This window comes from Episyrphus balteatus, chromosome 3 (assembly GCF_945859705.1).
Source record: "Episyrphus balteatus chromosome 3, idEpiBalt1.1, whole genome shotgun sequence".
Lineage (NCBI taxonomy): Eukaryota > Metazoa > Arthropoda > Insecta > Diptera > Syrphidae > Episyrphus > Episyrphus balteatus.
In genome coordinates, this window is record NC_079136.1 from 112,984,203 (window position 1) to 112,997,673 (window position 13,471).

At 29.1% G+C, this 13,471-nt stretch overlaps 1 protein-coding gene across 11 annotated transcripts in view; it reads right to left on the minus strand.

The window, feature by feature from the left end:
• Nucleotides 1-13,471, minus strand: part of LOC129916500 (tyrosine-protein phosphatase Lar) — a 664,315-nt gene that overhangs the window by 64,796 nt on the left and 586,048 nt on the right. For 8 of the 11 annotated variants that reach the window (XM_055996494.1, XM_055996492.1, XM_055996499.1 and 5 more), the window contains 4 exons: nucleotides 2,831-3,067; nucleotides 2,610-2,756; nucleotides 2,342-2,475; nucleotides 1,822-1,963 (listed from right to left, as the gene is read on the minus strand). In XM_055996494.1, the coding sequence (XP_055852469.1) occupies nucleotides 1,822-1,963; nucleotides 2,342-2,475; nucleotides 2,610-2,756; nucleotides 2,831-3,067 (660 nt within the window). Of the gene's footprint in view, nucleotides 1-1,812; nucleotides 1,964-2,341; nucleotides 2,476-2,609; nucleotides 2,757-2,830; nucleotides 3,068-13,471 lie in introns of all 11 variants that reach the window. The other 3 variants (XM_055996501.1, XM_055996498.1, XM_055996497.1) reach the window with 2 other exon arrangements.

Here is a 13,471-nt window from a genome sequence, read left to right on the forward strand (position 1 = left end):
AAAATAAGTTACATTTTTTTCAAAACTTTTATTAAAAAAAGTTCTTCGAAAATGCAATACTTTTTGTTTTTTTTTCATAAACCGTAATACATATTGACATTTCCTTTTATAATTTGAAATCATAATATATGCGGCCAAAAAAATTTGAAAATAAATACATTTTATATTACGACCAAGTTTAAAAAACGACATGTTAAAATTTTTTCAATAATTTTTTTTTTTTTCGAAAATCTGAGTTCAATTACGATTCTTTCAAAAGCCGTTCATTCAATTAACTTAATTTTAATTTTACATATATGACTAAGCTTCTAGCTTTTAAAAAATGTATATTTGAATATTGTAGGTGTTGCCGTTGTGTTCAAATATATTTTTTGTGTTTGAAGTCAATTAATAAGAAAATTGCATCTATCGCTTGAACTATGGAAGATTGTCCCTCACTCCCATATATTTGTTTTCCTTGAATTTCCTAGACAATCTTTAAGCATCAATTAATTTATGAAATTTAAGAAAAATTTTTGAAAAAAAATTTGTTTTTGTTCACAAAAATCTTCAATTAAATTTAAAAAATCAAAACGGCAACACCGGCAATTTTTCATCTATAGACTTTAAAGTATTTTTAATTACCGACGCTTGAAAAAAAAGATCATCAAAATCTAAGCTGTTCGGCCGGGTTCCCTAATATTGCCAATTTTTGAGCTTTAGTTACTCCACTAATTAGAATGAAAAAGAAAGAACAGCTTTTAAAAATTAATATCTGAGCTATGGAATAAGTTATTAACATTTATTAAATTCAGTTACATATAATTTTTTTCCTGAAAATCAAAATTTTAATGAGTCTTCTATCATTAGTATTAACTGAGAAATTAACATTAGGAAACATGAGTAAATAAAATCATCGCTAAGTTGTATCAACTTTCCAGATAGATAGTTACTATAGAACAATTTTTTTAGAATGTACCCAAGAATCAGCCCCTAAAATGCTTTTAGTTTTAGGGCCTCCGACAAATTTTAAATGAAAGACATCAATACTCTTATTTAAAAAGCTCATGAATTTGATTTTCAGAAGGTGAATTTGATTTGCAAAAAGGGGAATTTAAAAAACTTAATTTAAAAAAGTGTTTATGTCGATATTTTTGTCATTTTTTCCTGAATGAATAAAAATTCAATAAATTTGTGATGCGTAGGTAGTTTTTATAAAAAAAACTTAAGATAATTGTCTTTGAAAACTTTCTTTTAGAGGTGTATTTTAGTTTTTTTTTTTAAACTTTGCCTAAGACTGCAATTATTTATCAAAGTATACCTGTTGCACTGTTTGTATAAGGATTTGGAAACTTAATTGTAAGGCTTTTTAAGATTTTCAACTTCTTATGAATACATACAATTTAAATATCATGGCCTTCTTAGAATTTAAATGTCATTAAAACTTTGCAAAACTCTATATGGCATTTTCCATATAAATTTCATTTCTTCAGAGCATTTCAATTATTTAGTATTGGATGTAGTCGTTAGTCTTGAGATCACAACTTATAACATACAACAAAAAAAAAAAAAAATATATCAAGGATTTAAACGAAAAAAATTCTCAAAAAATCCTGTTTATTTTTCGTTACCATACCAAAATCCAAAAATTATGTGTAAGTCATGGAGAGAGAGAGAGAAAAAAGGGGAAAAAGAGAAAAAAAAAAACAAGAAATTCTTAGAAAAAATTCCATTTCATTCACAAAATTTGTTTTTACCGAAAAAAAAAAAAAAAAAAATATTAAACTTATGAAATTCTTAGAAAAATATCAAATAAATGCCATATATACTCACCAGTCTCACCGGTGGTACATGTCGCTGGAATTGATGGCGGTCCCCGTCCAATATTATTCACAGCAATCACATAAAATTCATATTCCGTGTAAGGACTCAGCGCTCGAACAACATAAAACATTGTAATAATACCACTGATTTCGCTGAATGCCTACAAGAAAGAAAAAAATAATAATAAAAAAAAAATTATAAATATTAAAATTTTGAGACACGAGACGAGAAAGTGGCATCAACGAAATAGCGAAACAAAATAAAAAAGAAATCAACATTTTCGCCTGCCAGATTTAATTTATTCCACCAGATGGAAGTTCTAGGATTTTTTGTTGCATGTCCTTCATTTCGAGGATTAGAACAAGTACAACGGACACGGACACGGACAAAAAAGGAACAGGAGCAGAAACTAATTAAAAATCTTTAATAGTTTTTTTTGCAACTTTTTCGTCCTTTTTTTGTGTCTATTTTTATTTTGTTCATTTTATTTTGGCAAAGGACATTTTTAAATCCTATTTTTGTTTGTGTATTTCCTTACCTGATTAGCATTTTTGGGTTTGTACTGAATAACGTAATATTGTAGATCCTCTGGACCCTTGTATGACCATTCTAGTCGTACAGATGTCGCTGTAACTTCGGATATTTGTACATCTGTTGGTGCGGTTGGAAGAGCTACAACAAGTAACAAAAAACAAAATACCAAAATCAAAATCAAGAGAACAAGAGTCATTAATTTGTGAAGGTAGAGTAGGTATATAAAATTGTATCTAGTCAATTTTATTTTTGGGAAATGGTTTTTAATTTACATTGCACTTTAACAACAGCAACAGCTTCGATTTGGCCCAAGGACGATGCTGCTATGCATGTATAATTTGAACTTTGTTGAATGTTAGTCAATTGAAGTACATTACGGCCAATGGGAATTTCATTTTCTGGTGTTAGATCTTGGGCGCCTAGAAATAAAGAGAAAGAAATTAAATTAAATTGACATTAATTATAATTGTTTTTTTTTTTTTTTTTTCATTACCTTTCATCCATTTGACATGAGGCATTGGTGAACCTACTGCTATACAAGATAAATTCAAATTAGCACCTAACATTACTTCGTTGATTTGCTCTGGTGGCCTTGAAAATGTGGGCGGAACACGACGTACTTTGACATATAAATTTGTCGCTTTAGAATGTTCAGTGCCAACAGAATTCTCAGCTACACATTCGTATTTGCCTTGATCTTCTTCTCGACTGTTTTCAATTTGAAGACCTCCTGGAAAGAATGTTCGGTTCAAAGTTATTTATTTGTTCAATTTTTTTTTTAACTTATACATATGATTGGTTTTAATAAAAGAGTCACTTTGGAAATGTCATAAGTAGCAAATATAAACAAAAAGAGTCTTAAAATAATTTAATCTATAGTAATTTATTTTTATTTATCCGGTCCGACTTTTTTAGAACCAATAACATTGAAACCTATTGGGCGGGTAATAAAACCTGTCAGGAAATGAGGGTTGTACCAGGGTTGTAAAAATATAAAAAAATGCATTTGAAATAAAAAAATATTTATTGCAAATAAAAAAAAAAATTCCATTAAAAAAAAATATTTATTGAAACTGAAAAAAATTTGCATTAAATGCAACCGAAAAATATTTATAGCAACTAAAAATGTTTTCATTAAAATATATGTAAAAAAAAAATTTTTTAAATTGCAAAAAAAAAATTTTTGCAAAATTTGTCGATTATATTTTTTTAAAATATTCATTGAGTTTCTAAGGCCGTGTGCGAATTGCGTTAAAATGTTGGTTAAAATATGACGTTTGGTTAAAATTTGACAATAGCATGGTGATTAAAATGGGTTAAAATTTACCCAGCTGCGGAGCAGGGTAAAATTTGACACTAGTGGTTAAAATTTGACGTTTCTGAAGATAGAAAGATCAAGATAGATTTTATATTTATTTTTGTTATAATGCGTTGATATTTTAAGAAATGTTAAAAGTGTTAATACAAAGTACTTCCTCAAATTAATATTCATCTTGAAAAATTGAAAATCTACTAATTGTTTGTTTGTACTATTTTGTTGGCAGCTGGTGAACGAATTAGTGTTAGAAGACTGAATTAATAAATTTCTTTTTGATCATAATGAAATGGGAATTTATCGATAAAATAAAAAAAAAGTATGTGAAATTGAGAATTTCTTACATTTTCATACTAGAATATTTAACTTGATATATTTTCAACTGGGTTTTGTTATAAAAAAATAGTTAATTGAATATAAGAAAAAACATTTTTGAGGGTAATTTTGTTTTATCTTGAGGGAATTTTATTCAAAGTATTACCAAGAAAAAAGTCCCATTTAATACATTTCAACCCAATTCGCACAGCAAAAAAATAAATTTGATCCCTTTTTTAACCAAACGTCAAATTTTAATCGTGGTAGAAATTTTAACCAACATTTTAAAGCAATTCGCACACGGCCTTACAATTTTGACTATTTAGCCTTTCAATATTATAGTTGAAATAGCAAATTGTTAAAAATTCGATGAAAAAAAAAATTTTTCAATGCACATTTTTTGCATTGAATATTTTTTTTTTATGCAAAAAATTTTGTATTAGCAAAAAATTTTTTTTTTTGAATCCAAAATATTTTTAGTTGCAGCAAATATTTTTTTTTTGCAAATATTATTCGGTTGCAAAAACATTTTTTTCTATCCAAAATATTTTTAGTTGCAGTAATTTTTTTTATTTGAACTGGACAACAACGAATGATTTAAAAAAAAAAGAAAATAATTTTTACAACCCTGGTAAAATTGTAAAACTATTTAAAACATCACACCTTAAGGATCTAGATTTAGGGTTAAATAACAGGCTATGAAATATTCTCATATAAAAGGTTGACAAAAATCCTTTGGTGCATGTAAGTTAAAAAATATAAAATCCATGTCTGGGTCGCACGTACTTGCTCTTAGAGTTCAAATTACTTAAATGTTAACCAGTTTTATTTTGATTTACAACTATCAATCGATAGTTGATAAATACTGAAATTTGGGAAACCTTATTTATAGGAAAACTGGTCATTTTCTAATAAGATCCCATTTAATAACGGTAAGGACCATTCTCTGCTTTCAAAACTTTTCTTAATTAGGTAATAAGATATCGAAATTTAATTTTTATCAACTATCGATTGATTGTTGCAAATCGCAATAAGGCTGTAAAACTTTTTATACAAACATTTATACAAATAAAAATAACTAAAAATACAGACGAATTGAATACCTCCTCCTTTTTGTCAGTCGGTAAAAATATAAAAATAAAACTTAAAATTGGTTCTTTAAATGAAATTGAGCTCAAAAAAGTATGCAATTTTCTTTGTTTTAAAAGTTAAATTTTTAGAAAACAAATTTTTAAAATTGTTAAAGTCGTTTTTAAAATAAACTTATTTTTTGAAAAAAAAAAAATTAAAAAAAAATTCTTTTTCGATATTTTAAAATCCAAAAATTATTTTTTTAATAATTTTATTTTTGATTTATATAAAAACTATATATATGTAAGTGCTTTTGTTAAAAAAATTTGTTGAAACTGAGCAAATTGTTCGGAAGGAAGACATATTAAAAAAAAAAAAAAACGGTTCTATGAGCCTTGTATAAACAATATTACCTACTTGAATTTTTTTTTAACAAAATCATAGCAGCCGTTTTTTGAGAAAATAAAACTTTTCCAAAATTGGTATATAACAGGTACCGTTATTTTTGGTCTAAAAAAATTAATTGCAAGAACCCCTCTTTACATGATTAAAAAACTGCTGTATACCAAGTTTGAAGTGGATCGGCCCATCCGCTTAGGCTCTAGCTCCTTATAGGTACAAACCAACAGACATTCTGAAAGACACACAGACTGACAGACAGGTGAACTTTCGAGACCCTCTTTTCATTGTATTGTCATGTTTGATTGTAATCTCTACTTTTTTTTTTTTACGAATGTATAACTTGATATTAGACCTGTACGCAAGTAAAAATTGGACGCATTTAACACCCGAAGGTACGAGTACCTACAATAATTTCTTTTTGTTTACAAAAAAAAAAACTATTATTTAACTATGAACAAAAGAAAAACTGTATTAAAAATCTAAAACCCCAGTACAATTTGATTCAACTTAAAACCTACTTTATGTAAAAAATAAATATGAACGACTTTCTGACATTTTATGTAAATCAATTACCATATTTTTGACATTTTTTTTTAAATCTTTAATCAAAATTCAAATTTTTATTAACCAAATTTCCTCTTGCTTAGTCATAAAAAAAAATTACTCTTCATATATCCATATCTAACCTTCATGCAGTTCATAAACGTTTATTTCTTTAAACAAAAAATAAAACCAATGCATTTATTATAACCTATAACCATTGGCTTTAATATACCTTTAAAAGCTCTTAACAATTTATTGATCTAACGACAGGTCTTCGAAGTAATTTTTGGCAAATAAAAAAAGGACCCTATCCCTCCTCCCCTTAGAGACAAAGACTTGATTTTGCCATTTAAATTGTACTTATCGTAAAATTATATAGATTCCTTTCGAATGTCCAATCAAAATAAATACACGGCCCACCTTTTCAAAGATATACCTATTACCTATATATAAATCCCTAAAAGCTTTTTGTCTCTTAAATTGTTATGAACTTTTTTTGCCGATTTTTTTTTGCGTTTTGTTGTACATTAAAAGAAGAATCTTTATATACCGCACGCTCGCAATAAAAACAAGCAAACAAAAAAAAAAGGTAAAAAGGACCGCCATCAATGTGCAAGAAATGATAATAATCCTTACACTTTGTCAATGACACATACAGCTTTTTTGGGGGTTTTTCGTTCGGTAAACATAAACAACAACCCCATAACCAACATAACAATGAAGAGATATCCTTAAACAGGAGCAAAAAAAAAAAACAAAAAAAATTAAGATCAGCTCGTAAATTTAATGCTTGCGGCCATTAAAGCAAACAGCTTTAACAGCATGAGTGAGGTAGTGGTGGTGGCAAAGAAAGAGCAGGAGTAGGGTAAGGTGGTATAAGAGTGCGCATTTTAGACAAAACACCAAATAAAACAATAACAAAAAGAATTTAACTACTTTTTTTATATATAGTTTTTAGTTTATAATCAAAGCAAAGAAAAAAACTTAAAACTGGTAACAAAAATGTATTAATTCAATAGTTATAAACAAAATACCACATTAGGTCATTTGCGCACTCTTATACATCCTATTGTGTAAGAGTGCGCGGCTTAGTTTGTAAGAGTGCGCAGCTGCGCACAGGTGTAAGTTCGCACAAAAGTCGCAAATAAAACTGCCTATCTTTAAATAAACAGAGTATTTATCGACCCATCACTCCTTACATGAGGAACAATCTATTTAGTCTTCGATTAATGGTTCCGAGAAAATTTCGAAATTTCCTAGTTACCTCCATTCGCTTGTTTTTTGTAAAACTTGTATTTGGTTTCTTTTTGGTAGGAATTGCTTTTTCTAGCTGCTGCTTGTGGTATATGGACAAATGCCAGTTATTTTGAAGCCTTGGAGAGCATTAACTGCTCTTATAACCCGCGCACTCTTATACATCATCATGGTGCGCATTCTTACACGTTCAGACATGCAATCAAAGAATATATATGTATTTCACAATGCACTTTATGACCAATCTTACGTGTTCCTCAAATGTTTTCTTTTTGTCTACTTTTCAATATTCCATACTTTGTTTATTGTCATTTTTTGTTGTTTAGCGGAAAATTTAATTTGTTTGGCAAGAAAAATTAGAAAAAAAAGAGCTCAAAAACTTAAACTTAACTAGCACCTCTGTTTACAAACACATTTGCATGAAATTTTGACAGCAGATCAAACTCACTTAGGTCTTTCCAAAATAAGTGCATTCAGTCTTATATTCCCTCTCAAATCGTAGAAAATGGCCTTGCGCACTCTTATCGACCGCGCACTCTTGTACCATCCTACCCTAAGTCATAAAAATCCTGCAGTGACAGGTGGAAGGAATCCTTTAGTGACACAAATAATATAAAAGTAATGAAGCGTCAGGCTTGCTGCCGCCATCACGCCATCACCAGTTTTGCGCGCCGCATTTTCCACTAATAATAATGAGCTGCTTGCTACATATGGCCTACACCTACACATACAACTATATATATCCCTATCGTACAGGTTATTCATATACACCACACCCCAGGGGCTGATGGTGGTAATAGGAAACTTATAACAAAGGCCTGCCGCCACATATGTGTCCTGCAACATCATTGCCATATCCTTCTGACCAGCTATAATTATTACCGCCTATACCGTTTAGCATGCTTCCCGAATGTCCGAACAACAGCCCCCCCCTTCTGTCTGACTTTTCCATTTTCATAAACCTGAGTCGATAAATGATGGCCCAGGGTGAAAGTTGACTTGTACTTTCCAATATCGACCCTAGCGCCATCTGTACAAATACACAGAGGAAAAGAGAGTGTAAAAGTATGATAACACGTAAGTGCAAAGAAAAACGCCAACCGATAAATTATACGCGGTTAAGCATATTCCACACACCATTATAGTGTCCAAACGGAGACTATGTAGTGTTGCTGGTATCACCTTTTGCAGTCATTGAGTCATGGACGGACGAACAAAAAAACGACTACTCTTTGTACATCCTGGTGTAAATGGCACACAGTGGATCGATTTTTAGTTTTTAGTAGCAAATATTCGAATTTTCTGACTAAAAATTACAAGAAAAAGTGGATTAATTTATAACGGAAGTCATCTTGGCAAAAAACCATGCAGAAATCTGTTTAATTTAATGCGGAATCCGCGGTAAGTTCTCTTGTTAAATTGTGATTTCTCTAGCAGACTCTTTAAGGATCAAGTCTTGAACGTTGGACGCCATTTTTTATCTGTTTTTGTTTTAGGTTTAGGTTTTCCCATACATAAATCCATGAAAATTTTGCAAGCTTCTTCATAAATTGAATCCATAGTACAGAATAGCATGTGCCTCGATTATAATATACATAATTCCAAGGCTAGAATACAAAAAAAAACCGTCTCTTGAAAAGCAGCGGCTCGTCGCTGCTGACCTTTATGTCCTCATTGTATGCTTTCTGATGTTAAATTCGAACCCAACAACAGCAACAGAAAAAAGATAAAACATATTTTGAGTGCAATACTGCGTCCTCATTTTTGTTTTTTTTTTTTTTTTTTGTTTGTTAAATATGAATAGCGAATCCAGGACAGTAGCGGCTGGCTGGTGAGAAATACAGGACGAACCGAAAAATACAATACAACAAAACACAACAAAAATAAACAAAAAAAAAAAATTAAATACCAACGGACACAAAAATAAAGAAGGATAAATGGCCAACCATAAAAAATTAATAGTCCATCGACAGTGCTAAATCATTTTAATGGCGAATCCTTGTACAAAATATAGGTGTATTGGTATAGATTTACTATAACTATATGTGATATGATATTTTCCTTTTTTCATCCTCATTTCTTTTTTTTTTTACATTTCGTTTCCGTTTTGGTTTGGTGAACGGGGGAGAAGAGTTAAGGTCCTTTCTATGGATTTTTTGGTTTTGGTTCATTTTGGTTATGGTCATCCTTTTTTTAAAGGCAAGCTACGGTTACAGTTGATGGCGTTATGCGGTTCACTTTATTTTACTTTTTTTTAAATGGACAAAATGAATGAATAGGGACGTTTAAATCTATCTAGTATTTATTTCTGGTAGAAATAAACAAGACCCAACAAAAAAAAAAGAGGAGTGCTTTTCTATAGTCTATTACAGAACTACAAGGATCAATAATTAGAAAATGTTAAATGAGATCCACAAAAAAGGATTTGTGTTTTTTTTATTTTTATGGAAAAAAATTAATTGGAATTCAATTCAATTCAACTGCAAAAAAATACAGGAAGATTTTGAAAATAATTTTTAAGTACACATTTGGTCTCATAAATGAAGATTATAGTTCTGAAATTCTGTGGTAATTGAGAAGATGAATAAAATTTTAACCAGTGGGATAAATATTCGAAATTCAATATATTAGATCGAAATAGTAAAATATAGAAAATTGCAATTACTTGTCCGAGATCGAACAGTAGTAAACTACGTGCGTGTAACTATAGCACAGTGCATTTTTGATGTTCATATATGGGCTACCCAGCAGTTTGTACCACCCCCAATTTTTTTTTTTTGCTCATTCGGTAGATAGTTTGGTGAATATCATAACGCTGATTTTTCGGACTCGTGAAATTATCCTTTTGGCCGATATCTTGGATTTTAGTTTTTATTAAATTTGTTCATCCCAGTTGGTTGTACAAAAAAATTAGACAGTTAAATTTCGCGTCTTTTATGTTAGGAATACTTCATCAATATTCTGAATATTAAAAAAGTTACAAGCCAAAAAAGTAAAAAAAAAACGAAAAAAAAATTAAATTTAAGTTTTGAGCAGTTTTTATCAAAATTATGAAAAAAAACCTTCCGAGAAAAGATTGTTCACCTTAAAATTCTCTAAAATTTTGTATGAATAACTGTTATCTAAACGATAACTTACATAAATTTCTTAAAAATTTTTAACTCAACTCCCATTTGAAAATAATTATATTTCTCCTTCTTTGATGTCTCTTTAGTCCAATCTTCTATTTTTTTGTTCAAAAGACAAACACCATGGTTAAAATTATCTCCTGACCAGAATAATAAATTCATAAAAACAAATTAAAAATTAATCGCTTACGGGTGAAAATTGAATTGCACAATAAACAATCCCAAAAGATTTAGAATATAAAAAAATGTTTAAAAGAAAATCTAAAAAAAAAACTTGATACCGAAACCATAAAAATTAAAAAAAAAACGCATTCAATTTTCAAAAGGATATAAAATCTCTTGTTTATTTTAATCTAACTCAGCTCACATTTACACACACATACTCGTATAGAATGAAACATTTTAGTATTCATTTAGCATTTAACCTTTTTACCTCTATAATTTTATTGTGGATACCCTACTACCTAAGGTAGGTTAGGTAGACGTACCTCTACTCTTTCCCTCTCTTTGGATTTATGCCAGATTAGCTCCTGCACACAAATCTTTTGCATGGTTGCCAATCTACTTCAAGTCTTTTTTACTCAACAAAATGTTATGCATTCATACAAAATTTTAGGCTTAAGATAATGGAAGCTTCTTTTTGTCTCGAAAACTGTTTTTTGTAGTTTTTCAAAAATTTTATTGAACTCTCACCCTTACCGAAAACTTCTGAATTTGATTTGATTTCGGTTAAAAACTGAACAAATATACCATTTCAACTTGTAAAAATTTACCAAAGTGGTAACCGTTTTCTACCGCCATATACGCGCAGACAATCACTATAACCTCCTACCCACACACACACCTACCTGACCTCGCACTCACCTTCGAACAATGAAAGGACCAACAATCGCCGTAAGTGGATCATAATGGATTATTTCCTACAATTCCGTTTCGTCTTTTTTTAACCACCAATACTCCCACTCCATATAGGAAGTCCCATCATCCTCGATAGGAAGTCCTTGTGGCATAATAATAATAATATGAGGTGAACCCTGTGGTGGTCAATTTTTCTTTCTTTTTTTTTTCTCAGTATTTGTCCCAGGTTATTAAATTATTTACTCAGAGTTAATATAAAAATGAATAAAATAAAAAAAAAAAAATATCCTATAGGTACTTCCTGTATATGTTTCACACATAAATATTCATATGCATATCTTTATTATTATTTATTTCTTCATAATATTTGCTTAAATGAAAGAATTTTTTTTAAATTAAATTAATAAATCCAATTAAAATGGCAATGCAGAGAATGGTACGCTTCGAGGAAAGAAAATGCCACAAAAGTGCGTGAAAGACAAAAATTTACCATTTCAATATCCCGTGAAATTAAATTTAATTTACGAAAGAATTTTTTTTTTGCATGTGAAAAGTATTTTGTTTTAAAATTAATTTATTATTTAATTTGAAAGGTTATTTTTTTAATTGAAAGATTGAACACTTGGAAGGTTTTTTACACATTTGATAAAGAAATAAAATGGACGTACATACTTGCTCTTATGGTTAAAATTGCTAAGAACGTTAAAAAGTTGTATAATAATAAAATAATAACAATTTAGGTTCTTTTTTATCATTAATTTTGAAAGAAATGTAAAATAGTATTAAAAGTTGTTTTTTAAACGTACGAAAATACCTTTTTAGAAGGTCTTTATTTCCATACTTTCATACATACTTTATATGCCATTAGATTTTTGTATGATGAAGAATTTTTGATTTTTTTCTTTTTTTTTTTTGAATAATAATTTTTTAATAAAAAAGTTTTCCAAAATTTTTCAAAAAAAAATTCGTATGCCGCCATTTTAAGGAAATAATTAATCCACATATAAAAGAAAAGTTAAAAACATTCAGTAGTCCGTTTTGAATTTTTTTTTTTATTATTTTAATTTAAATTTTTAATTCAAAAGATGTTTTTGTATTTCAAAAGTAAAAAACATATTTGCCATAGATTTCGAAAAAAACAACATTTTTTATGTTGGTCATTATAGCAAGTACCGTAAATTTTGATCTTAGAAAGAAAGAAAATCAATTTCCTCTTTAAGGAATAACCTAAAACCTGTGCCTAAAATTGTGTTTACAATTACACATTATGAGTTAAAGACCATAAGCCATAAGGTCTTTAATTGACATTGGTTCACAAGTCCTGCTTTCCCTAGCTGGGTCTATTTGAAGTTATTACAAAATATCGAAAACCTTATTTTCTTTTTCATTCCAAAGTAATAAATTTTGCTTTTGAATATTAAAATAAAAAAAAAAAAAATCTTCAGCAAGTCAATTCAACTAGCTTTAAACTCTTTAATATTTGCTTTTTATTTCATAATTTTCGGTTCTTAAAGACAAAAATAATACTTTGTCGTAAAATATCAAACCTCAAAAAAACTTAAATTTTATTGCAAATTTTACGCAGAAATAGGTAAATTCAGTATTTACAAAAATCCATCTGACTTATTAATTAAGTAACTGTACTTTTGCCTTTTCCTATAAAACAGAATTGGACAATAATCCAAAATGTTAATCTTCTTCTGAATAAACTTGATAAAATGTCTTTTCAGAGGCATAAACATTTGTTATACTTTCAAAACCAATTTTTAATCCCTGCTTAAGAATTCAAATTTGAAATCCTAAAAAAAAAACTACATTTAATCCCATTATTGAACACAATATAAGCTCACCTTTTTGCACAATAAAATTGTATTAAACAACACTCAGGACAGCATGTCTAATTTTTGAATTGAAAGGACCTTTCCTTAACTAACAACTAGCCAGAGGCACACAGGCTCTTTAGCACCTGCCACATCGACCACCACACCAACCGGAACCACTCCCACTCGATTTTATTTCTTGATGAGCTCTATAAAAAGGATTTCGTGATTCCCATAAAATGAAAGGTATACACGAGTCGAGTATACTACAAGTCGATGGATGCTATTTTGATCATAACACAAAAATATTTCAATTCCGGATGTTTGGATGCCTCGAAGCATTTTTATATCCAAATCTATGAAGCTATAGCTAATAAAAATAAAAAAAAATAAAAAAAATACTTTGTGTTCTGTATTGGCACGGCAAC